A 24,476-nucleotide genomic window follows, 5' to 3' on the forward strand; every position below is an offset into this window, starting at 1 on the left:
TTTTGTCAAAATTTTATTTCTATAGAAAATTTTGTCAAAATTTTATTTCTATACAAAATTTTGTCAAAATTTTATTTCTATAGAAAATTTTTTAAAGATTTTATTTCTATAGAGAATTTTGTCCAAATTTTATTTCTATAGAAAACTTTGTCAAAATTTTATTTCTATAGAAAATTTTGTCAAAATTTTATTTCTATAGAAAAATTTGTCAAAATTTTATTTCTATCGACAATTTTGTCAAAATTTTATTACTATAGAAAATTTTGTCAAAATTTTATTTCTATAGAAAATTTTTTAAAGATTTTATTTCTATAGAAAATTTTGTCAAAATTTTATTTCAATAGAAAATTTTGTCAAAATTTTATTTTAATAGAAAATTTTATTAAAATTTTATTTCTATAGAAAATTTTTTAAAGATTTTATTTCTAAAAATTTTGTCAAAATTTTATTTCTATAGAAAATTTTTTAAAGATTTTATTTATATAGAGAATTTTGTCAAAATTTTATTTCTATAGAAAATTTTGTCAAAATTTTATTTCTATAGAAAATTATGTCAAAATTTAATTTCTATAGAAAATTTTGTCAACATTTTATTACTATAGAAAATTTTTTAAAGATTTTATTTCTATAGAAAATTTTTCAAAATTTTATTTCTATAGAAAATTTTGTCAAAATTTTATTTCTATAGAAAATTTTGTCAAAATTTTATTACTATAGAAAATTTTTTAAAGATTTTATTTCTATAGAAAATTATGTCAAAATTTTATTTCTATAGAAAATTTTTTAAAATTTTATTTCTTTAGAAAATTTTGTCAAAATTTTATTTCTATAGAAAATTTCTCAAAATTTTATTTCTATAGAAAGTTTCTCAAAATTTTATTTCTATAGAAAATTTTGTCAACATTTTATTACTATAGAAAATTTTGTCAACATTTTATTACTATAGAACATTTTGTCAAAATTTTATTACTATAGAAATTTTTTTAAAGATTTTATTTCTATAGAAAATTTTGTCAAAATTTTATTACTATAGAAAATTTTTTTAAGATTTTATTTCTATAGAAAATTATGTCAAAATTTTTTTTCTATAGAAAATTTTTCAAAATTTTATTTCTTTAGAAAATTTTTTAAAGCTACACTTGTAGTTTAGTCAATGCATGGCTTTAAGCTGAGATCAAAAAAACAACAATAACGATTGAAGAGAAGCCAACAATAACAAACAAAACGAAAATTTTTTAAAGATTTTATTTCTATAGAGAATGTTGTCAAAATTTTATTTCTATAGAACATTTTGTCAAAATTTTATTTCTATAGAAAATTATGTCAAAATTTTATTTCTATAGAAAATTTTGTCAAAATTTTATTTCTATAGAAAATTTTGTCAAACAGAATTATATACGTATTTAATCGGCTTTTTTAATATATACCCTGTATGGACTAACTTACAATTTAGAAGACGGTGTTAAGAAGATTTAAGATAACTTGCCATCGGCAAGAGTTACCGCAACACAAATAATTCGATTGTGGATGACAGTCTCTAGTAGAAGTTTCTACGCAATCCATGGTGGAGGGTGCATAAGATTCGGCCTTGCCGAACTTACGGCCGTACATACTTGTTTTAATAAAAATTAATTAAACCAAATTTGCTTTGTGTACTACAATTTCCCAATAAATTCCTGGAAAATCCCGCACTGATAAAAAACATGTCCGGTTCCAAAGATTTTATCTTTACACTAATGAATTTGAGCCAAAGAAACGGAAATATTTTCTGTAGGGATAAATTTAAGGCATAATTCCTTTTTAAATTTGAGTTTTGCGTACTTGATTCTACGAAACAAATTTGCAATTGTTTTTTCATGCGCGATCAAAGCCCTTTAAAAACGTGTTATCAAAAACTTAAATTTTCATATACAGAGTCGACTTCAAGTAAAAATTTGGCTTGTTTCAAGTAAAAAACGTCAACCAATTTCATTAATTTTTTAGATTTTTTTCTGAATTATTAAAGCCAAGTTGATCTTAGGCAAACAAAACTTTAGGATACCCAATTTTAAGTCGTATCACTTAACTATAAGGACAAAACGACTTCAAGGAAAATTTATCGACTTTTGGACAAGAAAAAAAACTTTATATCAGAGAAATGCCTCTTCTATGCTAAGAAATATTCGCATACGTATTTAAAGGACATAAAATCTTTTGGCCTCACGATAAGATTTTTTTTCAGTGCGGAATTCAATATTTTGAAATCCCAAATCCCGGAATTTACAATACTCAATCCCGAATGGCATACCTAATGTCCGATTGCAGGAATTGTATGACATCTGCAACAACTGCGATGCAAGCACATTTAAACTTTGAATTCAACTGTGAAGGCAAGTTTAAGTCTGATTACGTGCCTTCATTAACGTATCTCTTATTAAAAATAAACAAAAAACTTTCAGTTTTTCTTTTTCCATTTCTTCTACGGTCAATTGACGTCATAATTTTCTGCTAACGCTATGAATTCACTTGTTGATTGAACATCGAGAGATCGATATATTAAAATGAATAAAAATTAAAATGAGTTTTTAAACCTCAAATCAACAGATACAGAGAACAGGGACAGAGACGTTTATAATTCCAATTAATTTTTCCAATCTATTGCAAATGCGATAGCAATAATTATACCCTGCGCCACACTGTGGGACAGGGTATTATATGTTAGTGCATATGTTTGCAACACCCAGAAGGAGACGAGATAGACACATGGTGTCTTTGGAAAAAATGCTCAGGGTGGGCTCCTGAGTCGATATAGCCATGTCCGTCTGTCCGTGAACACATTTTTGTAATCAAAGTCTAGGTCGCAGTTTTAGTCCAATCGACTTCAAATTTGGCACAAGTATGTGTTTTGGCTCAGAATAGAACCCTATTGATTTTGGAAGAAATCAGTTCAGATTTAGATATAGCTCCCATATATATTTCGCCCAATGTGGACTTATATGACCCCAGAAGCCAGAATTTTACCCTAATTTGCTTAAAATTTTGCACAAGAAGAACAATTAGTACTCTTGTCCAGTGTGCCAAATTTTATTGAAATCGGTTCAGATTTAGATATACACGCAAAAAAATAATTCTTTCCTCCCAAACGAAATTTTAGACAAACACAGTTCGTTTCTCATTTGCTTTTCTCTGTAAGGAAGTGTATTGGAAGAAAAGTATATACTTTTTGTGATAAATGTTTATTTTTTTCCAGGATGTAAAAACAATTTCATAAAGACTAACTCCAAAAAAAAAAAATATATTGTTTTCTTGCTAATTGCATTTTCCCTCACATCTTTCTCACATCCACGAGGTTTTTTAGTTCTTAACACCTTTTCCTGTAATACCAACAATGTAGAAGAAATTATACGATTTTATAAATTTTTAAAATTTTTTTACCTTTCGCCTGGACGGAGAATCGAACCGCAGACCATGCACTTTGTAAGCCAACACACTAACCACTGAGCTATGTACCTGTTATGGTCATCAATAGATAAATATCCATATAAGTTATATTTATATAGCATAGCTTGCGGCGCCCACGAACCGAATAAACAAAGTTTATTTAACAGAAACAAACATTTAGTTTGGCACCGTGGAGCAGTGGTTGTTACGTCCGACTTGCATGCCAAGGGTCGTGGGTTCGATCCCTGCTTCGACCAAAGTTTTTTTTTTTTTGTTTTACATATATTCCAAATATATTCGGAAGATTCCGAAAAAATGATCAACATTACATTGTAGTATATTAAATTTTGAACTGTAAAATGTGTCTTATTAAAGACATAAAGTCAGAAAAGAACAGTGTTTGATATAAACGAAATAGACTGTGTTGTTGTTTCAAAAATAACTTTTTTATTGAAAAAATAAAAATTTTGTAACAAACGAATTTTTTTGGTGGTAAAAGTTTAAAATTTTCGAAGCAATTCAAAAAACTCTAACAAAAGAAAAACGTTTTCGGTACAAGTTTTCCAAACGTTTTTTTTTTTCTTTGCGTGTAGCTCCCATATATAACAAGTTGGCTGATAAGTCCCCGGTCTGACACATAGATGGCGTCGCTAGTATTAAATGCATATTATTTTTATATAGTACCAACCTTCATGATTCGTGTCAAAATTTGACGTTTGTAAGTCAATTAGATTGTGAAATAGAACGTCTTTTGTAAAGCAACTTTTATTATTGTGAAAAAAATGGAAAAAAAGGAATTTCGTGTTTCGATAAAATACTGTTTTCTGAAGGGAAAAAATACGGTGGAAGCAAAAACTTGGCTTGATAATGAGTTTCCGGACTCTGCCCCTGGGAAATCAACAATAATTGATTGGTATGCAAAATTCAAGCGTGGTGAAATTAGCACGGAGGACGGTGAACGCAGTGGACGCCCGAAAGGTGGTTACCGACGAAAACATCAAAAAATCCACAAAATGATTTTGAATGACCGTAAAATGAAGTTGATCGAGATAGCAGAGGCCTTAAAGATATCAAAGGAACGTGTTGGTCATAGCATTCATCAATATTTGGATATGCGGAAGCTCTGTGCAAAATGGGTGCCGCGCGAGCTCACATTTGACCAAAAACAACAACGTGTTGATGATCCTGAGCGGTGTCTGCAGCTGTTAACTCGTAATACACCCGAGTTTTTCCGTCGATATGTGACGGTGGATGAAACATGGCTCCATCTCTACACTCCTGAGTCCAATCGACAGTCGGCTGAGTGGACAGCTACCGGTGAACCGTCTCCGAAGCATGGAAAGACTCAAAAGTCCGCTGGCAAAGTAATGGCCTCTGTTTTTTGGGATGCGCATGGAATAATTTTTATCGATTATCTTGAGAAGGGAAAAACCATCAACAGTGACTATTATATGGCGTTATTGGAGCATTTGAAGGTCGAAATCGCGGCAAAACGGCCCCTTATGAAGAAGAAAAAAGTGTTGTTCCACCAAGACAACGCACCGTGCCACAAGTCATTGAGGACGATGGCAAAAATTCATGAATTGGGCTTCGAATTGCTTCCCCACCCACCGTATTCTCCAGATCTGGCCCCCAGCGACTTTTTTTTGTTCTCAGACCTCAAAAGGATGCTCGCAGGGAAAAAATTTGGCTGCAATGAATAGGTGATCGCCGAAACTGAGGCCTATTTTGAGGCAAGACCGAAAGAGTACTACCAAAATGGTATCAAAAAATTGGAAGGTCGTTATAATCGTTGTATCGCTCTTGAAGGGATCTATGTTGAATAATAAAAACGAATTTTGTCAAAAAAAATGTGTTTTTCTTATCAGCCAACCTGTTATAAACAGAGGATGCACCAAAATTGTGCACTGAGGTAAAAGAAAACCTAAGACTACGCCTGGAGAAGGTCATATAATAAATCCTCTAATGCTCCAATTTTTTTTGTCACCTGATTAAATTTTCAATGTTAACGACACAAAAGCAAGAAAACTAAACAAGGTAAATTTATACGGTAAAATTCAGTATATGCTGCAAAGCCTCTTGAACAGTTTAAACTAAGTTTTCTCTTTATTTTACCCATTTTTGTTGTCTTAAAGTGTGTTTTACTAAAAGCTTCCTAATTAAATGAAGCCCGGCTAAAGGCGGGATTGGGCATTAGAGGGTTAAATGGACTATACAACAATTCACTCAAATATCATCTAAAGGAGTCTAAAATTAAATTAGACTGGAAATATCAATAACATAGCGATCAGATGTCGAGCTTTACAAGTCGATGTGCGATTATACAAAAATATCAAAAATCACTTATTTCCATGAAAAATAAGTTAACACGCCTTCATTTTTCACAAAAATACCTCAAATGGCAGTGGAAATTAGAGGTGTGCACGTGACACGAAATTGTCGTGAATCACGAAAAATTTTGTGATTCACGCGTGATTCACGCTGATGGCAACGGCGTGAGTGTGCGTGAGCGTGATTAACAAACCAAAAGTCGTGCGTGAGCGTGAGTCACGAAAATAATTTCTTCGTGAGTGTGCGTGAGTAACGAATTTCGGATAAATACGCTCGTGAAAAAAAAATCCCGCCTACGGACATAAAACCCTTATGAGATGAATTCATTTACAATTTTAGTGACACCTGGGATGTTAAGAGTTTAATAACGCTCTCGATTTTAATCATGCTCGTGTTGTCAAACACGTCCCTAAGGTAAATTAGTCATAAAATTATTCGTGAGTCACGGTATTTTTTGTGAGTCACGACATTTCGTGCGTGAGTATGCGTGAGTACAATTTTGCTTTTCGTCCTACGAAATAGTATCGTGCGTGAGCGTGCGTGAGCGTGCGTGAGCGTGCGTGAGCGTGCGTGAGTAAGGTTTTTCCATCGTGAGTGTGCGTGAGCGTGAGTAAAATATTAATCACGTGCACACCTCTAGTGGAAATGTGTTATAAAGGGTGGTTAAATTGTAAGGGCCGATGTTGAATGTGAACCACACCTAAACGCCAAGTTTTTTTCCGAATTTTATTTGACATTTCTCTATTTCAGACTTACTCAATTTGAACCATGGACGTCGTGAATGGGCAGAATGGTTCCAAGAAATGGCAACAGTGGATGATCAATTTTCGAAGAAAATCATCTTCAGTGATGAGGCACATTTTCACCTCAGTGGATACAGAATTGCCGCATTTGGGCGAATGAGAATCCAAGAGTGATTATCGAATAACCAATGCACCCACAAAGAGTGACTGTTTGGTGCGGTTTATGGGCTGCCGGCATCATCGGGCCGTATTTTTTCCAAAATGAGGCCGGTCAGGCAGTTACTGTGAATGGTGTTCGCTATCGTGAGATGATACTGAACTTTTTATGGTCCGAATTGGAAGATATGGATGTGGACGATATGTGGTTTCAGCAGGACGTCGAAAAACCAATGCACCCACAAAGAGTGACTGTTTGGTGCGGTTTATGGGCTGGCGGCATCATCGGGCCGTATTTTTTCCAAAATGAGGCCGGTCAGGCAGTTACTGTGAATGGTGTTCGCTATCGTGAGATGATAACGAACTTTTTATGGCTCGAATTGGAAGATATGGATATGGACGATATGTGGTTTCAGCAGGACGGTGCCACTTGCCACACAATGGTTCTTTTGCGCAACAAATTCAATGGCCGTGTTATCTCACGTAATGGTGATGTCAATTGGCCGCCAAGATCATGTGATTTGACACCGTTGGAGTTTTTTCTTTGGGATGAGAGCTAAAGGATGAGATAATTCGGCATAGAACCTCCATTATGCCTCAGCGTCATAGAAAATTTGGACCATCGGATGAATGTGTGCCACCGAGGTCGCGGCGCCCATTTGGCCGATATTTTGTTCCATACATAATTGAATAATACCAATATATCATAATAAAATAAAATTACAATAATTTCCTAAATAGTTTGTGTTTTATTCAAAATCAACATCGGCCCTTGACCTTTTAACCACCCTTTATATTCCTACGACTCAAAGTTTAACTTGCATGGTTGATCGGATGGTAGAAATTTGGTACGAAGGCTGAAAGTAAAGTCTTAATTCAAGAAATACAAAAAGTTCCGTCAATCATGGTGGGGGCAATATTATGGTCTGGGGGTATTTTTCTGAACAAGTTATTGGCCCGATTTATAGAGTCGAGGGTATTATTATGTCGAGAGTCTATAAAAACATTTTGTCCCATGTGATATTGCCAGGTAGTAAAAAAGTAGTGTTTGACTGGTCTGCTCAGTTGCCTAAATGTGGGTATTAAGTTCGTGTTTAGCTGCTAAAATCGTCACGATTACTTTTCTTTAATAATCCATTTTAAGGAATACAAACTTTGTAAATTTGCTTTGGGCTATTCCCCAACAAGTTGTAATGAAATCTGAAACACAAATGTATAATTTTATGCCTTTTTACGGAGTTAGTTTTCACTTTAGTGAAAAAATGACGATTGTAGCGACTCGAACTTAATACGCACCTTAATGTAAAATTCATAAAATAACCTTTGAACAGCACTGTAGCTCCCATATATATATTTCGCTCGATATTTACTAACATGGCCCCAGAAGCCAGAATTTCAGCCCGATTTGCTTTAAATTTTGCACAAGGAGTGCAATTAATAGTAATTAAGCTTCTCGATATGCATTCCAAATTTTGTTTTAATCGGTTCAGATTTAGATATAGCTCTCATATATGTATATTCTTCGCTCCCATATATGTATATCCTTCGCCCGATTTACACGCATATGACCACAGAGGTCAGAGTTGTAATTCGATTTATTAAGAAAGCGCCTTATCCCCAAAACTTGATATAAATGGTACAAACCAGTTGTCATTTTATTAATTAAGATTAAAATAAAAAAAGCATTTTTGTCGATAACCATAACATATTACATATTAGATTGTGACCATATTTATGGTCGCCACAAAAACATACTCCAATCATATTACTTTGTTCTTCGAATATGATCGTGACAACGATATTTCTTCTCTGTGTGTATTGACAGTAGGACGTGTCATGGTATGTCACACATACTTATAATGTCCCTGCCAACATTTGGGTGATTATTTTATCGTCTTTCGCTAAAATGTCACTACTTCGGATCGACTGGAAGATTTCTGGTAGTAAAATCTCAAGCACAACAACAGTTAAACCAAATATCGCGTGGGGCGATCAAAAATCTAAATATAGCCTCCATACATCGGCATAGCGAATTTTTCAATAGCTCCTCTTTGGGAGTACATATGTGTAAAAAGCCACTATCAACCAACGAGCGTGGGTAGCACAGAGGGAGAGCTTCTGACTTAAAAACGAAAGGTTCCGAGTTCAACACTCGGTGCGGCCGATCATCATTTTTATTTTTTAAACAAGTATGAACGGCCGTAAGTTCGGCCAGGCCGAAGCTTATGTACCCTCCACCATGGATTGCGTAGAAACTTCTTCTAAACACTGCCATCAACAATCGAATAAAATTTTCACAAAATTTTCTATAGGAAGAAAATTTTGATAAAATTTTCTACAAAAATAAAATTTTAACAAACTTTTCTATAGAAATAAAATTTTAACAAAATGTTCTATAGAAATAAAATTTTGACTAAATTTTCTATAGAAATAAAATTTTGACAAGATTTTCTATAGAAATAAAATTTTAACAAAAATTTTCTATAGAAATAAAATTTTGACAACATTTTCTATAGAAGTAAAATTTGGAAAAAAAAAATCTATAGAAATAAAATGTGGAAAAAAATTTCTATAGAAATAAAATTTTGACAAAATTTTCTATAGAAATAAAATTTTGACTAAATTTTCTATAGAAATAAAATTTTGACAAGATTTTCTGTAAAAATAAAATTTTAACAAAAATTTTCTATAGAAATGAAATTTTAACAAACTTTTCTATAGAAATAAAATTTTGGTAGATTATTTTTGGCTCGAGTGGCAACCATGATTATGAACCGATATCATATGCTGACACCACGTACCAAATTTCAACCGGATCGGATGAAATTTGCTTCTCTTAGAGGCTCCGCAAGCCAAATCTGGGGATCGATTTATATGGGGGCTATATATAATTATGGACCGATATGGACCAATTCCTGCATGGTTGTTGGATATCATATACTAACACCACGTACCAAATTTCAACCGGATCGGATGAATTTTGCTCTTCTAAGAGGCTCCGGAGGTCAAATCTGGGGATCGGCTTATATGGGGGCTATATATAATTATGGATCGATATGGACCAATTTTGGCATGGTTGTTAGAGACAATATACTAACACCACGTACCAAATTTCAATCGGATCGGATGACTTTTGCTCCTCTAAGAGGCTCCGGAGGTCAAATCTGGGATCGGTTTATATGGGGGCTATATATAATTATGGGCCGATGTGGACCAATTTTTGGATGGTCATTAGAGAACATATACCAACACCATGTGCCAAATTTCAGTCGGATCGGATGAAATTTGGTTCTCTTAGAGGCTCCGCAAGCCAAATCGGGGGATCGGTTTATATGGGGGCTATATGTAATTATGGACCGATATGGACCAATTTCTGCATGGTTGTTAGAGACCATATACTAACACCATGTACCAAATTTCAGCCGGATAGGATGAAATTTGCTTCTCTTAGAGCAATCGCAAACCAAATTTGGGGGTCCGTTTATATGGGGGCAATACGTAAAAGTGGACCGATATGGACCAATTTTTGTATGGTTGTTAGAGACCATATACTAACACCCTGTACCAAATTTCGGCCGGATCGGATGAAATTTGCTTCTCTTAGAGCAATCGCAAACCAAATTTGGGGGTCCGTTTATATGGGGGATATACGTAAAAGTGGACCGATATGCACCAATGTTTGCATGGTTGTTAGAGACCATATACTAACACCATGTACCAAATTTCAGCCGGATCGGATGAAATTTGCTTCTCTTAGAGCAATCCCAAGCCAAATTTGGGGGTCCGTTTATATGGGGGCTATACGTAAAAGTCGACCGATATGGCCCATTTGCAATACCATCCGACCTACATCAATAACAACTACTTGTGCCAAGTTTCAAGTCGCTAGCTTGTTTCGTTCGGAAGTTAGCGTGATTTCAACGGACGGACGGACGGACATGCTCAGATCGACTCAGAATTTCACCACGACCCAGAATATATATATACTTTATAGCAGCGTTGCCAATTTAGCTTTTTTCCCGCTAGATTTGGCTTTTTTTGAAGACGTTTAGCGGGAAAAAAATGCATTTAGCTTTTAGCTTTTTTTCTGGCTTTTTTTCATGACCCTTTTAGCTATTTTTGGCTTTTTTTATTTTCGACATGTTTCTACTGAAATATGGATAAATCGGCGTTTTTATCTAAGCCTTGCTGCAAGTATAAGGGTTTCCACATATTTCAAAGCTCAGTTGAAACATTAATAATGAGTCCAGCCATTATGCGGGCATTTTTGTAGCAAATACACCTTGTTGTAAAGTTTTTTCATTATATACATAAAAGTTATCGTAAACTTTAAATCTACTATTACCATACAAATTTGTTAGATAAACTGTCAGTAAATTATTGGGAATATTATCATTTGACTCGTTTATCCTTTTTATGTTATTATAATATTCTAAAGTTATTACGATATTACTAAATTAAAATAGTAGACGCGAATAGCTTTGTGCACTGAAAAATTTTGTCGTCTCCTTAAAATACGAACGCGAATTTTGGTTATAATAGCATTTGTGAATTTCTTTTATATAAACTGTTTTCCTTGTCCAAAAGACGATAAAATCGTTTTGTCCCTATAATTAAGTGATTCAACTTAAAAATGGGTATGTTTTCATGAAAGAAGGAAGAATTAATGAAATAGTCTTTAAATGTGAGGAGTTTTTGCATCTTAACCACAAACCAAAATAGCGTTCAAAAATAGAAGATGTTTTTCAACACTTTATTTTAAAAACGTATATATACAATAATTTCTACTTGAAGTCGAGTCTGAATTTGGAAATTTAAGTTGGCGTTAGCACGTTTTTAAAGCACTTTGATAGCTCATGAAGAAAAGGAAAATGTTTTTACTGGGAAATGTAAACTATAGGTATTTTCTACAATTTAAATAAAAGTAATGTATTTCGAATTTTTCACAATTTCAAATCCAAACTAAAATTTTAGTTGTGTTCCTTTACTTTACTCGTAGTAGAAAGTAGTAAAAGAGAGAAATATTGAAAATCCTCTCAGAGTTCAAAATTTGTTAAATGTACAGGAACAAATCCAAAGCATGCTTAGATCATTTAATATTTTAAAATAACAAGTAAATAAAATAGAGGTGTTGGGAAGGTAGCTCCCACAAAACGAAGGACTTCCAGTAAAATATTTGTGATAGTAATAAAAATGTATCGAATACGCAAACAGAGCTAATATGCCTTAGATATTGTTACAGTCTCACAGAAGTGGAATTAAAATGAAAATAATATGCATTGTAAGTGAAATAAAGCCTTTAAGTTTGTTAAATTTCAATCAAAAATGTGACTTTTGATACAAAAAATTAGCTTTTTTTCTAGCTATTTTTTAGAATTTTTTTAGCTTTTTTTTAGCTATTTTTTGGGGCAAATCTAGCGGTTTTTGGTGAAACAATTCTGGCAACGCTGCTTTATGGGGTCTTAGAGCAATATTTCGATGTGTTACAAACGGAATGACAAAGTTAATATACCCCCATCCTATGGTGGAGGCTATAAAAATAACTATCGCTTTTGCGACTTCTTTTAGTCACTGGTTCGATTCGCCGAGAACACTATCGCGTAGTGGGACATTTGTTGCCGAACGGGGACACTAACTCGATAAGAAAATAATATCGCCTATGAAAGTTTTATCTTCCAGGGCGAAACTACTTCGATACACTTGCAATAGAAAATGTTTGCAGGGGTGTGATTTTTTCTCAATATTATTTGCGTTGATCAATTTTTGTTTTTATGTTCAACATTCGTATTTTTAGTACACACATATGCATATATAAGTACGTACGTAGTTGTATGTATGTCTACCAGTCTGTATCATGATTGAATTCAATCGCGTAGGTACAATGAATTATTTCAATGTTCTTTTCTCTACGCCAGCAGAATTGTGTTAAGACGCGTCAGCTAGAAAAACTTGAGTCAGTCCATATAAACACAACAACAGAAATAGCCGAGCCCCCAAAATACATCTATATATACAAATGGAGCCTATGAATATATGTGGGAGTGTGTGTGTGTGTGAGTAGATATGTATATTATTGTTGTATAGTAAACATTTGTATCGCACGACGCAATATGAATACTGTTGCGGTACCCACCCAACGGTGTAAAGATTTGACCAGCAAGATTTTTTAATGAGAAGCCTTCATTTTAATTGAAGCATAGAGAATTACTGTCAGAAAACTATCAGAATCATAAACTGTGTGTATCCGGTTTAGCAGTGTCGCCTTAAAGGCATTGGGTCATGGCCAGGGCTATCAAAAAAAGAAAAAATCGTCTCTTTTTTCCCAAAGAAAAATATCGTCATAATTGGTACATGTATTTTAAAAATCATCAAGCCAATCGGCAATGTAAATAATATAAAAATGAAATATATTTTTTTGGTTAAAACCAAAAGTATTTTTTTAATGCAAAACAAGTAAGTAAAGTCTAACGTCGGGCGGGGCCGACTATATTATACCCTTCACCACTATGTGACCAAAAATTTGTGTTACCATTTCAACTCCTTCAAATTTGTTGGGAGTTATTATGAAGGCTTTTATCAGAAATATTTATATAATTTATATACAATATGGAGACAATTTTTTTTACTTCTATAAAATCTCTAGAATTAAAATTTAAATCGGCTAACACCCTGGTATAAAACACAATGTTATTTACAAATTTGCAATTGCAATTTTAATGCAATTGTACGAAATAATATTTACGAATTATCGAGCGAGAAATACGTATTCGAGATAAATGAAAATTTAAGTAATATTAAAAATTTTTGCTACAGTGGCGCTTTTACAAGGATATTGGTTAAATCTCGGCATTATATGTGGTTAATTGTGGGTTGTGATATATTATACGAAATCTGAACCAATTAGATCAAAAAGCATATTAAATATATTCTCTGTGGAAACTATCGAGTCAACTGAGAGAAACTCCCATTGAAAATGGGTCTAAGGAAAGTCTAAAGTCGGGCGGGGCCGACTATATTATACCCTGCACCACTTTGTAGATCTAAATTTTAGATACCATATCACATCCGTCAAATGTGTTGGGTGCTATATATAAAGGTTTGTCCCAAATACATACATTTAAATATCACTCGATTTGGACAGAATTTGATAGACTTCTACAAAATCTATAGACTCAACATGTAAGTTGGCTAATGCACTAGGGTGGAACACAATTTTAGTAAAAAAAAATATGGGAAACATTTAAATCTGAAGCAATTTTAAGGAAACTTCGCAAAAGTTTATTTATGATTTATCGCTCGATATATATGAATTAGAAGTTTAGGAAAATTAGAGTCATTTTTACAACTTTTCGACTAAGCAGTGGCGATTTTACAAGGAAAATGTTGGTCGAAATCAGAAAAACATATATATGGGAGCTAAATCTAAATCTGAACCGATGTCAAACAAATTTGGCACGCATAGCTACAATGCTAATTCTACTCCCTGTGCAAAATATCAACTAAATCGGAGTTAAAAATTGGCATCTGTGGTCATATGAGTGTAAATCGGGCGAAAGCTATATATGGGAGATATATCTAAATCTGAACCGATTTCAACCAAATTTGGCACGCATAGCTACAATGCTAATTCTACTCCCTGTGCAAAATTTCAACTAAATCGGAGTTAAAAATTGGCCTCTGTGGTCATATGAGTGTAAATCGGGCGAAAGCTATATATGGGAGCTATATCTAAATCTGAACCGATTTCAACCAAATTTGGCACGCATAGCTACAATGCTAATTCTACTCCCTGTGCAAAATTTCAACTAAATCGGAGTTAAAAATTGGCCTCTGTGGTCATATGAGTGTAAATCGGGCGAAAGCTATATATGGGAGCTATATCTAAATCTGAACCGATTTCAACCAAATTTGGCACGCATAGCTATAATGCTAATTATACTTCCTGTGCAAAATTTCAACTAAATCGGAGCAAACAATTGGCCTCTGTGGTCATTTGAGTGTAAATCGGGCGAAAGCTATATATGGGAGCTATATCTAAATCTGAACCGATTTCAACCAAATTTGACACGCATAGCTACAATGCTAATTCTACTCTCTGTGCAAAATTTCAACTAAATCGGAGCAAAAAATTGGCCTCTGTGGGCAAATGAGTGTAAATCGGTCGAAAGCTATATATGGGAGCTATATCTTAATCTGAACCGATTTGGCTGATATTTTGCAAGCTTTTCGAGACTCATAAAATATTTGGATGTACGGAATTTTAGGAAGATCGGTTGATATACACGCCAATTATGACCAGATTGGTGAAAAATATATATGGCAGCTATATCTAAATCTGAACCGATTTTTTCCAAAATCAATAGGGATCGTCTTTGAGCCGAAAGAGGACCCTATACCAAATTTTAGCACAATCGGACTAAAACTGCGAGCTGTACTTTGCACACAAAAATACATCAACAGACAGACAGACGGACATCGCTAAATCGACTCAGAATTTAATTCTAAGACGATCGGTATACTAAACGATGGGTCTCAGACTTTTCCTTCTTGGCGTTACATACAAATGCACAAACTTATTATACCCTGTACCACAGTAGTGGTGAAGGGTATAAATAGAAAATTAATATACTCAACTATGCATTCCAATAACAAAAAGTAAGGAATTCAGTTTTGTATAAAAATAACATTTAAAAAAAATAATTTTTGGTTAAAATTTAAAATATTTCATAAAAAAAAAACTGAAGATAAATAAGCATATGCATTTTAATAAATAACATAAAAATTAATTTCTCTATAAAAAATTTAAATTTTCAATGTACAGTGAAACCTCTCAGAAGTGAAAGAAAAACAGGAAATAAATAAGCATATGCATTTTAATAAATAACATAGAAATTAATTTTTATTAAAAAAATATCAATTTTTTTTAAATATACAGTGAAAACTCTCAGAAGTGGACACGCTACAGTTTGTCCACTGAAGAGAGGTTGTTCTACCAAAAAGTCTATTAATTGTCTTACATTTTCTAAAATAAAAATGGGAAACTCTAAGTGGAGCTAATATCGTCATTTTCGAGACAATAATCAGCAATTCGACATTTTAAATTTGTTGAGTAAACAAATCGGGAAAGTTTGTAACCTAGATCATTTATCCCACACACGTTTAAAGGTCGAAAATAATTCAACAGTGATGAAATCCCTATAAAATTTTGATAAACTTATCTACAGAAATAAAATTTTGCCAAAATTTTCAATAGAAATAACATTTTGAAAAAAATTGACTATAGAAATAGAATTTTGACAAAGTTTTCTATAGAAATAAAACTTTGTAAAATAAGATTTTTTAGTTTGTTACTTTTTTGGTAAAATTTTCTCCAAATTTTGGTAGATTATTTTTGGCCATGAGTGGCAACCGTGGTTGAGATGAGATGTGTCCGCTTTTCAGAGTGTCCAACTTAAGGAGGTTTCACTTTAGTTATTAATTCAGTCAAATTTTTATTAATACCTTAGCACTTCTATTCTTAGTGAGATCTTTAAGATTTACGTATACGTTAGGTTAGGTTAAAGTGGCAGCCCGATTAAGATTCAGGCTCACTTAGACTATTCAGTCCATTGTGATACCACATTAAAGTACCTATTACATATGTAAAAGTACCTATTACATATGTGCACTTTTAGTTTTAACCGCTGAACCTTCTCGATTATTTTCTTCTGTTGAACCAACCAGATTGTTCCAAAAACATTAGCAGACTGCTTAAGTTAACGTTTTCCAGGTCCGCCAGTAATCTGAAGCTATATGCCCCTAAAATTTGCTTACGCCTTACACAAAATGCAGGACACTCACACAAGAGGTGTTTTATTGATTCCTTTTCCTCCGCATCATTACAGCTCATACAATAGTCATTATACTTCGCACCAATAGTTTTTGCAAAATGGCCTATCAGGCAGCGACCCGTTATAGCAGATATCAGGAGTGATATCTGGCGTCTCGAGAACACTAGCATATCTAGTGTGCGGTTTAAGTTTAAATTGGGCCATATTTGCTTGGTGTCGTTACAACCCTTGCAATTCTCCCATCGAACATTTGCCATCATAACAGCCTTCTCACGCAGCATGAGCTTGCAGGTAGCCAGGGGCATACCAACAGATTCTAGTTCCCCTGGAATATGTAAGGTAGTCCCTAGCCTTGCTAGCTCATCTGCTTCGATGTTCCCCGGTATGTTCCTATGGGTGCCTGGCCACCATATTAGGTGAATAGTGTGCTGTTCAGCCATCTCATTGAGAGATTTGCGGCAGTCGATGGCCGTTTTCGAGTTGAGGAACACAGAGTCCATGGATTTTATTGCAGGTTGACTGTCTGAGTATATATTAATGCCAATATTGCTTGGAGCATTACTTCTCAGCCAATTCACCACTTCTCTTATTGCTAATATTTCAGCCTGAAAAACACTACAGTGATCAGTTAATCTTTTCGCTATTCGAAGTTCCAGATCTTTAGAATATACTCCGAAACCCACTTGGTCATCCAATTTGGAGCCATCAGTGTAGAAATCTATATATCTTTTATTCCCCGGGGTCCGTGTACACCACGCCTTACTGTTGAGAATTCGAAATTATTATCGAAAAGTGGTCTCGCCAAAGTGTAATCCACTACGTTAGGTACATCTGGCATTATTTTGAGGACCGAACTGTGACCGTATAACACTGAAGAAATGAATCGAGTTTTCCAGAACGGGTAATTTTTGATGGTTTATCAGATATTTATGTCCGTATGTGGATATTTATTATACCCTGCGCCACACTGTGGAACAGGGTATTATAAGTTAGTACATATGTTTGCAACACCCAGAAGGAGACGAGATAGACACATGGTGTCTTTGGCAAAAATGCTCAGGGTGGGCTCCGTCTGTCCGTGAACACATTTTTGTAATAAAAGTCTAGGTCGCAGTCCAATCGACTTCAAATTTGGCACAAGTATGTGTTTTGGCTCAGAATAGAACCCTATTCATTTTGGAAGAAATCGGTTCAGATTTAGATATAGCTCCCATATATATATTTCGCCCGATATGGACTTACATCGCCCCAGAAGCCAGAGTTTTACCCTAATTTGCTTAAAATTTTGCACAAGCTGAACAATTAGTACTATAGACAAGTGTGCAAAATTTTATTGAAATCGGTTCAGATTTAGATATCGCTCCTATATATATCTTTCGCCCGATATGGACTAATACGGTCCCAGAAGCCAGAGTTTTACCCCAATTTGGTTGAAATTTTGCACTAGGAGGTTTAGATATAGCTCCCATATATATCGTTCGCCCGATTATACTTATATGACCACAGTGGCCAATCTTTTACTCCGATTTAAGTGAAATTTTGCACAGAGAGTAGAATTAGCATTGTAGCTATGCGTGCCAAATTTGGTTGAAATCGGTTCAGATTTAGATATAGCTCCCATATAAGTCCACAAGAGCTCCGGAGGATTGGGACACTTACAAGATGAATCTGAAAGCATATAAACGAGAACTGAGAAGGTCTCAACAAAACTCTTGGGATGATTACTGTAGCAGTATTGAGAATACGTCAGAGGCTTCCAGACTACGGAAGGTACTAGCATCCACTATCACCGCTCCAGGTTTCATTAAAACATCGGAGGGAAATTGGACAACGTCCAGTGTGGAGACGTTGGAGGTACTTTTGGATACACACTTCCCAGGAAATCAGACGGTTGAACCATGTTCTGGTGGTGTAACAAAGGCTCAGCGGTCATTTCCTATCGAGGAAATTATGTAGGAATCTAGAATAAAATGGGCTTTAAATAGCTTTGGACCATTCAAATCCACCGGGCCTGATGGAATTTCTCCGGCGGAATTACAAGCAGTGGCTGAAAGAATTATCCCCTTGTTGACGGTGATATATAAACGATGTGTAAACTTAGCATATATTCCAGAAAAGTGGAGGGAAACAAAAGTCGTCTTCATACCTAAAGCAGGAAAAGCCTCTCACTCGAGTGCGAAGGATTTCCGACCAATCAGCTTATCCTCATTCCTACTTAAGACCCTGGAGAGGATGATAGACATGTATCTTAGAACTAGCGTGGATTCAAGTTTGCTCTCGAAACGACAGCATGCATACTCGAAGGGCAGGTCTACTGAGACCGCATTGCATGAACTAGTCAGCTTTATTGAAAGCTCACTATCTGTCAAAGAATACACAATCGTGGCGTTTCTAGACATCGAAGGGTCGTTCAATAATGTCCATCCGAGCTCGATATTAAATGGACTGACAACTTTGAATGTTGATCCAGGTATACTTAGGCTGTTAGACGAACTTCTAACAAAGAGACGTATTTCAGCCACACTAGGGCAAGCAAACATACAAAGGTATGTGAACAGAGGCACTCCCCAAGGAGGAGTTCTATCACCTCTTCTTTGAAATGTTGCTATAAACAACCTTCTGGTTTCTCTAGAAAAAGAAAGGATAAAAGTGGTGGCATACGCAGATGATGTGGCGCTAGCAGTCAGGGGAAAATTCCCATCCACAATCAGAGATATTATACAGAGAGCTCTCCGGATGACTGAGAAATTGGCGAAAGATAATGGTCTTGGTGTAAATCCAGCAAAGACAAAACTAGTCATGTACTGCAAAGATCGCAAAACTCCCACGGTTAGGCCCATTTCCTTAGGGGGTACTGAAATTCCTTTTGGTGAGTGTGCAAAATACCTTGGCGTTATTTTGGACAGGAAGCTGAATTTTAGGCTTAATATTGAAGAGAGGGCGAGAAAAGCCACGGTAGCTTTGTACTCGTGCAAAAAGGCAATAGGGGAAAAGTGGGGATTAAAACCAAAAATTGTGCATTGGCTATACACGGCAGTAGTTAGACCTATAATGCTATATGGTGTTGTAGTCTGGTGGCCGGCACTTCAGAAACCGACTTGTTTACATAAAGTTCAGCGTATGACGAGCTTATGTATCTCAGGCGCATTTAGTAAGACAGGAACAGACTCCCTTAATGTCATGCTACATCTATTGCCTTTAGACATTTTGGCCAAACAGTCAGCTGCAACAACGGCTGTGCCGTTGCGCGAGATATCGCTGTGGTCGGAAAATATGTACGGTCATAGTTTGGTCCTCAAAGTAATGCCCGATGTGCCTAACGTAGTGGATTACACCCTGGCAAACCCACTTTTCGACAAAAAGTTTGAAACTCTAATTCCCAACAGTGAGGCGTGGTGTGCACAGACCCCGGGGAATAAAAGATATATAGATTTCTATACTGATGGCTCCAAATTGAATGGACAAGTGGGTTCCGGAGTATATTCTAAAGATCTGGAAATTCGAATAGCGAAAAGATTACCTAATCACTGTAGTGTTTTTCAGGCTGAAATATTAGCAATAAGAGAGGTGGTGAATTGGCTGAGAAGTAATGTTCCAACAAATATTGGCATTAATATATACTCAGACAGTCAACCTGCAATAAAATCCTTGGACTCTGTGTTCCTTAACTCGAAAACGGCCATAGACTGCCGCAAATCTCTCAACGAGATGGCTGAGCAGTACAATATTCACCTAATATGGGTGCCTGGCCATAGGAACACACCGGGGAACTGCGAAGCGGATGAGTTGGCAAGGCTAGGGACTACCTTACATATTCCAGGGGAACTAGAATCTGTTGGTATGCCCCTGGCTACCTGCAAGCTCATGCTGCGTGAGAAGGCTGTTATGATGGCAAATGTTCGATGGGAGAATTGCAAGGGCTGTAACGGCACCAAGCAAATATGGCCCCATTTAAACTTAAACCGCACACTAGATATGCTAGTGTTCTCGAGACGTCAGATATCACTCCTGATATCTACTATAACGGGTCGCTGACTGATAGGCGATTTTGCAAAAACTATAGGCGCGAAGTATGAGCTGTCATGATGCGGAGGAAAAGAATCAATTAAACACCTCTTGTGTGAGTGTCCTGCATTTTGTGTAAAGCGCAAGCAACTTTTAGGAGCATATAGCTTCAGATTACTTAAGTTAACTGACGTTAACTTAAGCAGTCTGCTAATGTTTTTGGAACAATCTGGTTGGTTCAACAAAGGAAAATAATCAAGAAGGTTCAGCGGTTAAAACTAGAAGTGCCCATATGTAATAGGTACTTTTAGTTAATGTGGTATCACAATGGACTGAATAGTCTAAGTGAGCCTGAATCTTAATCTTTCAAAACAAATAAACAACAAATAAATATATTAAAATTAAGAAGTCTTTATCATATTGGGGAAATTTTAATTAAAACATAATAATTTCCAATACCTAAAATAAAGTTAAAATGACTTTAGTGTCCCCGTTTTTGAGTGTACATTTTCACTTATAACGGTTTCACTTGTTTTTTGGTAGTGCACGCTAGGGCCCTAAAGCAAATTCAACTCTATTTCAGTGCATGGAATTATTATGTTTTGACAAAGTTTCCTTGACTCTAATATTTATTTGCGTCCGTTAGTTAAATTAACTAAAAATGGGGAAAAATTATACACACAAGAAGCATAAGGATATACTAAAAATTCGTATATCCCACAAAATAGTTCAGTTTCTTAAAATTTTTATACAAGTGCATCCATCTTTAAGTGCAATTTTAAACCTCAATTTTTTCCCTCAAACTAAGAAATGTTCTTTAGAAGTGAATAAATTACGTCTAAAAAAAATCTTAAATTTTTCGACACTTATTTATTTATTTTTATGATGTCGACGTTGTATTGCTTAATGGCATTAACAAACTTTCCTGGTAATAGCTTATGGGGTTTTGCAAACTTAGACACAGAACTTACATTTTTATAGGATATGAGAGATTATGCAAATTAAATTTAACCAACACATTATATTAAGGATACATTTCTTTAAAATAAAGAAATTTTAAATAAAAAAAGAAATTCATAGTCCAAAAATTAAAATTTTTACATAATTGAAAAATAAAATAATTTTATTTTTAATTTAATTTAAAAACTAATTTTGTAACGACTTATTAAATTGCAAATTATATATCTGAATTTGTAAGAACAAAATGAAACTTTGTAGCTAGAATTATTGTGAATTAATATTATCTACCAAAATTGAAATGTGAGAAATAAGAAATCTTATAAAAATGAAATTGAAACATAAGTTAACAAAAACTGAAATGTTGAGTAGAACGGCCACTTACATTTAAGATCGCTACTGGTGAGGGACTTTAAATAATAAATTTCACAATTGAATTCCACTACCAAATTTGCTTATTTTTGCTTTTATTCCTTCCTTCTCTGCATACACGCAGAGAAGGAATATGATCACCTCAAACATGTTTTAAGAGCAAAATGTTATTTTTGTATGGTGACCATGAAACATGTTTGTCACTAAAATGTTATTTTATCGTCAAATATAAACTGCTTGCCGAAATCAGATACATGATTTCCGAGAAAATAACACGGTTGCGAAAACCATGTTATATGTTATGGTCACCATCCAAAAATAACATTTTGCTCTTAAAACATGTTTGAGGTGATCATATTCCTTCTCTGGGTGTATTGCTGCTGGATTTTTCGAGGCTTTACTGATATTGCGTAGCAAGACATATTTGCCGCTCTTGCCTTCTTTGGCGATCTCTAAAGGCCCAAATCACCTTTGCATATATAAACCCACCACGGTGCAATTGTTATTATCAAGCTCCAATTCAATTTGTTTTAAACTTTTGTTTGTTGAATTTTAGGACACGATGTCTAAGAAATTTTCTTAAATTTTCGAAAAATATTTATTTATTTTCGTGATATGGTTTAGTTAACATTTTCTAAAATTAAAAATTTTTCCTACACCCAGAAAAAAGGGGCCCTAATGCCAACTGAACTTTATTTTAGTTCATGAAGATTAGTTGATTTTAATTAAATTTTGCACAATATGAGTAAATGTTCCTTATTTGAATAATTTCTTGCTAACTTTAATGACGTGAACTAAAAATAAGAAAAAAAAAGTTGTATACAAATATAGTGCACAATTTTACTAAAAAATAAAATAGTTCATATTTTCCTAAAATGGCAGAAGTTTGCTTAAATTGAGTTTATAAGTCTCTCAAATGAGTAAATTGTACTAAAATTGTACCTGTCTCGAACTTCGTACAGCGCTAAAGACATTTTAACAATTTTTAAATCCAATTGTTTCTTCCAACATATGAAATTTTCTTAAACAACAGAAAAAAATTAATTATTTTAAAAAAAAATGTTCTTCAATTTGACAAAAAGTATTAACTTATTTGTAACATGTTAAAATTTTCTAAAATAAACCTAAATTTTTTTCCACGGTAGGGTCACTTTTTTTTGGGTGTAGGAATAACTAAAATTTTTCTTCATGGTGAGTTAACTGTTGTTTAAGTGTAACGTTTTACTTTTCTTAATTTTATTACATTGCTATTTTGAACTTGGATTCGACTTAGTTTAGATAAAAATAAATGTCGTTTTACATGGAATGAGGGGGCTTCATACACTCAAAGAAGGGTTTTTTTTTGACAAGCGAAGTTTTCTTTGGCACTCAAAAATATTTCTTTCAAAGCAAATACAATCGTGTAATGCTTGTCATAAATTTGGAGATTATTTACTCTTATAACAAATTTCGTTTGTCTAAAATTACATTGTGCTTGTCCAAGCACTTGTTTATTATTTATAATTGTATCACACTGATTTTTATTGTTTTATTTTTATTTGCTTGCAGTTATTGCAAATTTTTATGATCTACTATTTTTATGATAAGGAATACTCAAACTTAAATATATCAATTGATTGTTTTATTCTTGAGAATTTTCTTCGAAAAATGTTTGAACGTTGATTAATTACAATTCAACGGCAACAATGAATCTATAGCACATTAATGCTGTAGCAACCCAAAACCTATTGCATGCTTTAGGGATGATAATTTACATTTGAAATTAATGTAATTAAAATTCAATGGCAACACTGAATCAATAACTCAAAAATGCTGTATCAAAATAACCTGTTGCATACTTTAGGGATGATGAATTTACATATGTAATAGCACCGTGTAAGTGAGACAGGAATCTTTAACGCATATTAGCCGTTTTATTCAAATTTTGATAGCAATAAATATTAACTTATTTTATTCATACCTGAATCATATTTGTTTGAAATGGAGTCCAATTTATTATTTTTTTTTTGGTATTGTGTGTTTTTTCTGGATCTTTGAAATATCAAAATGCTTTTATTGGGCTAATATCCTTGTTTTTATGTTGTTTGTATATATAATTTCTTGGTATTTTTGTCGATTTTGTTTATGTTAAGAGATTTTTTTTATTATAATTCTTGTTTTTTTTTTGTAAACAAATGTCACTTGAGTTTTAGTTTTTTTCCATCACTGAATTCAATGCGTTTTAGGGAGAGAGACACTTACTCTCGTGAAGTGTGACAAGAATGTGACAGACGATAAACAAGCACAATCATTTATATATTGACTCGATTGAATGGAAACACGAATGCCAGTTAAATTAATGCCCAGTATGATGCCGTGATGTCAATGTGCAATTATATATAATCTAGTTATGGGCTGAAAAAAATGGTTTAATTCAATTGTTGTCTATTAGGCATTTGATCCTTTCCTTATTCTATCACTTGCAGAGAATGAAGCCCATCCATTTTTTATGGCGGTTGCTGCCACTCATATTTTGTCACATGCTGCGGCTTCTTAACAGTTGAATCGACACAAATATATCTTTTTGGTGCCAATCAATTATCCATTAAAAAATCAAACTAAAAGTTCGTCCGTACATTTGTTACGTATGGAGGAAGGAAAGCGGGTCAGTCAAGGAACTGAA

At 34.1% G+C, this 24,476-nt stretch overlaps 1 protein-coding gene across 2 annotated transcripts in view; it reads right to left on the reverse strand.

Annotated features, from left to right (window-relative positions):
* ImpL2 (Ecdysone-inducible gene L2) overlaps window positions 1-24,068 on the reverse strand; it is a 114,244-nt gene extending 90,176 nt beyond the window's left edge. For both annotated transcript variants that reach the window (XM_075304083.1, XM_075304082.1), the window contains exon 1: window positions 23,775-24,068. In XM_075304083.1, coding sequence (XP_075160198.1) covers window positions 23,775-23,783 — 9 coding nt within the window. In that variant the 5' untranslated portion in view covers window positions 23,784-24,068. The remainder of the gene's footprint in view (window positions 1-23,774) is intronic.
* Between the last annotated feature and the right edge of the window lie 408 nt (window positions 24,069-24,476).

Source organism: Haematobia irritans, chromosome 4 (assembly GCF_050003625.1).
Source record: "Haematobia irritans isolate KBUSLIRL chromosome 4, ASM5000362v1, whole genome shotgun sequence".
NCBI lineage: Eukaryota > Metazoa > Arthropoda > Insecta > Diptera > Muscidae > Haematobia > Haematobia irritans.